This window comes from Sesamum indicum, linkage group LG2, assembly GCF_000512975.1.
Source record: "Sesamum indicum cultivar Zhongzhi No. 13 linkage group LG2, S_indicum_v1.0, whole genome shotgun sequence".
Lineage (NCBI taxonomy): Eukaryota > Viridiplantae > Streptophyta > Magnoliopsida > Lamiales > Pedaliaceae > Sesamum > Sesamum indicum.
Window position 1 is genome coordinate 10,022,298 of NC_026146.1, and position 3,546 is coordinate 10,025,843.

The window sequence follows — 3,546 nt, forward strand, 5'->3', positions numbered from 1 at the left end:
CTGGTGAAGAAGTCACTCTGGAAATCATTCTCTGTTCAAGTCTTAATTTTGGAATTGCCTACAAGGAACATTAGTATGAGGCGAATTTGTATTCTAGTGAATCTTTTAATTTATGTCATTAGTCACAAGACGGATGGAAGTTGAAAGAAATCACAATTATTTTGAAGAATGAGCCTAAGAGATCGAGATATTCATTAGTTATTTTGAATTGTTGATTCTTTTAAGGTATCTAGGTGGGGAATGTTTTGTAAAGAACATATGTAGATTGAACTTTTTTGCAGTGAACAATTATGGTAGAAGATTGATTAAAGATGGTAATACTGGAAAAACTTATATTTGTATGCTAATGGTTTCATATTTCTTTGTACTCCATTCCAAGGGCATTTACATGAAGTCTTTAGGGGGTTTGGTGATGTAATGCTGGCTGGGGTTATTATCTGTCTTAGCTAAATGAAGGCACAATTATTTAAATAATGTAAAAAAATAAAAAAAATATGAAACTGGTGTGCTTTGGAAATGTTAAAAAGTAGGCCGAATTGCCTTCACAAATCGTGGTTCTGCCAATTTAAAAACATCTAAAACCACTGCAAGTGCAAGTAGTTGTCTGCATGCGTCAAATGAATCACTGCCACTGCCAACGGTGGCAACGGTTCTGACACTTTAGAAACCGATGCTAATGGTAGCGGTTTGTATACGACCCGTGAACAAGGGATGGACATCACCATGCCTTATAAATATTCATGCATGGGGAGGATCACGTGCATTTTTTGAGAAAAAAATTGACAAAGTGAAAAAATCGGTTTCAGTTGGGGAAAAGAAAATATATTTAGAGTATAATTATGATTAATTTTGGTCCACATGATACAAGTGTGTTGTACGGTCAGGCAAATTATCGATCTGAAGATGTGCTTGGAGCCTAGGACACAAATTTACATGCTCCACGTGGCGATATTTCCTTCTTTTTCTTTTTTTGGTTCTTCAGTTGATCCACATCAAGTCCTTGTTCTATAGGTGTTGCAGAACATGGTTAGCCTAGGGGATTATCCAATGCAGTCATGTTGAGATTGACACAGACCTTATAACTGCGTTAGTCGTGAGATGACGCCCCGACACCTATACTTTCCATTTCCCAATTGGTAAGGCGACTGTCACACTTCATGGCATTGCAGTCATGTAGGCCTTTCCATTTGAAGGTAATTTTATTACAAGAGTAGATTCCAAGTGAACTATTGAACAGTGGCAAGATTATTGCTATCAAATGGTTAGGGTTCCGCCTAGATGAGGATTGCATTAGATATTTCCGAATAAAACTCACTGTATTTGCACTCTGGAGGAGGTATTCCAAGAGGCACGATGAGTGATAGCCCACATGAGAGATTATGAAACCATGCCCAATCTTCCCCATTGCGTCCTCGTCCATCAAGTGAATGCAGACGTTTTTAACTTACATTTGGGTTCGGGGAATGTCTTGAATTATGCCAAACTGATGAAAAATCCATTCCAGGTGATGCATCTCCACAATGGCATAGTGATTACCTCCTCCAGAGGGTTATCGCTTCGCTATCGCTTGTGTGGCCAAGCAAGTGTTCATGTAATGAAGTGATTTTAATTCGGGAGTATCTAATGTAATCCTCATCTGGGCGAAACTCTAACCATTGATAGCAATAATCTTGCCACTGTTTAGTAGTCCACTTCGAATCTACTCCTTACCTTCAATCAGGAAATATAAAGTATGGATTTCGGATCGCCATCTCTTGACTAACGCAGTAATAAGGTATGCGTTAATCTTTGCATGTGCCACATTGGATATAACCCCTTTAAAAACTCATGTTCTACAAGTGGCGGGGGACCAGCTAAAGTAAAATATCGCCACATCGGACATGTAAAGTTGTGTCTTGGGCTCAGGGCACATCTTCATATCGAAGATTTGCCTGACCGTACAACACATTTATATCACGTGGACCAAAATTAGTCATAATTCTACTCTAAATGTAATTCTTTTACCCTCTTTGAAAACAATTTTTTTGCGTTGAACAATTCCTTCTCTAAAATTACATGTAGTCCTCTACATACATGAATATTTATAAGGGATAATGATGTCTACCCTTCGTTCAAATTTGTTCACAGGTGAAAAGACTCGTGAACTTTACAGAACCACTACCACCGACTTCGGTTCTGAAGTTTGAGAACCGCGGCTATTGGCAACAGTTGATTTGATGTGTGCATGCGTCAAATCAACAGACAACCGCCTGTGCCTACACTTGCCAATTGTTTTAGATGTTTATTATTATTTTTTTTAAAAATTTTACTAAACCGTGATTTGTAAAGGCGGTTCTGCCTATTTTCTTAACATTCCCCTAGGCACACTAATTTCGTATTCTTTTACATTATTTAAATAATTTTACCCCAAATGAACTGGTAATGGCAGTGGAAATTTAACTTCTTTTGCATGTTCAAATTGGAACTGGTCATATCATTTCTCTTTGAATAAACAAGCACGGATATCATTATATGCTTGAATCTTCTTTTTCTGCAGTGCACCACCTGATGCTGCAGTTAACCTGGCAATGCTACTAGATTGATGCTTTATAAGCAAACATGGATATTGTACTGGGTTGTTTATTCATCCTTTCAAGTTTTGGGTGAAAAATGCCACAACTTTAGATAAATGTATTCCATCACTCAAATACCTTGGTTGAATTGGAATAAAGGTTTAGGTGAAAGTTGAAGGTTTGAAGCATTAGCCTTTGTTGGTGGAAAGTGATGGCTTCTCGGTTGTCTACACTTTAAATGCTCTTTGGAATTATATCTACCTACAAAAGTGTAAGCATATGAACCCACCACTTAAAACCCAAAGAACAAAATGCTGAATGCTCGAGAACCACCCTTGCAATCCAAGGTTTTTGCTAATCAATCTGGGGCCACAGTTTACTGCGATAAAGACATAGGCTACAAGGGGAGGGAAGATTGTGATTTCATCCCACATGAATTATGATTAATTGACTAGCTTTTAGTTCAGAAGCTGAAGAATCTAGGTCCAGTCGGTCCATGAAACCGATATGCCTATAAATATCTTGATAATTGGAGTGCCCTTTAGTCAATATATTATTTGCTGCACAGTAGGTCATATGTGACATTTCATGAGTTCCAGTTCTTTGTGTTTAGGTTACATTGACTTGCAAGAAGGATGCTTCCTATTGAAAATGGAATCAGTAATCAGCCGAAAGCTGAATGTTTACTTCTGTTGGTAGAATTAGAGGAAAGGAAGCCATAGATGGTTGGAAAGTTATACTTTGTTAATCATCCAAATATTGGACATGAAATCATGTTGCCCATAATTTCTTGCATGCATCCTGCAGCTTATGTGAAGTTCTGTTTTTGGCTAATCGTTTTCTTTTATATATGTTATATTGCTTTCCAGTCCGAAGTTTTTGCTGTTGCATTTGCGCTGCTCGCAGCAGGTGCTGTAATTTTGACTTTGAATGTGTTGCTGCTGGTAATTCCTCTCTCTCTCTCTCTCTCTCTCTCTCTCTCTCTCTCTCTCTC

General features: G+C 38.0%; 1 protein-coding gene across 1 annotated transcript in view; it reads left to right on the top strand.

The window, feature by feature from the left end:
* The window catches only part of LOC105155685 (protein YIPF6 homolog), a 6,271-nt gene that overhangs the window by 2,019 nt on the left and 706 nt on the right, over nt 1-3,546 (top strand). Inside the window, 1 exon segment of the mRNA XM_011071606.2 lies at nt 3,422-3,496. Coding sequence (XP_011069908.2) covers nt 3,422-3,496 — 75 coding nt within the window.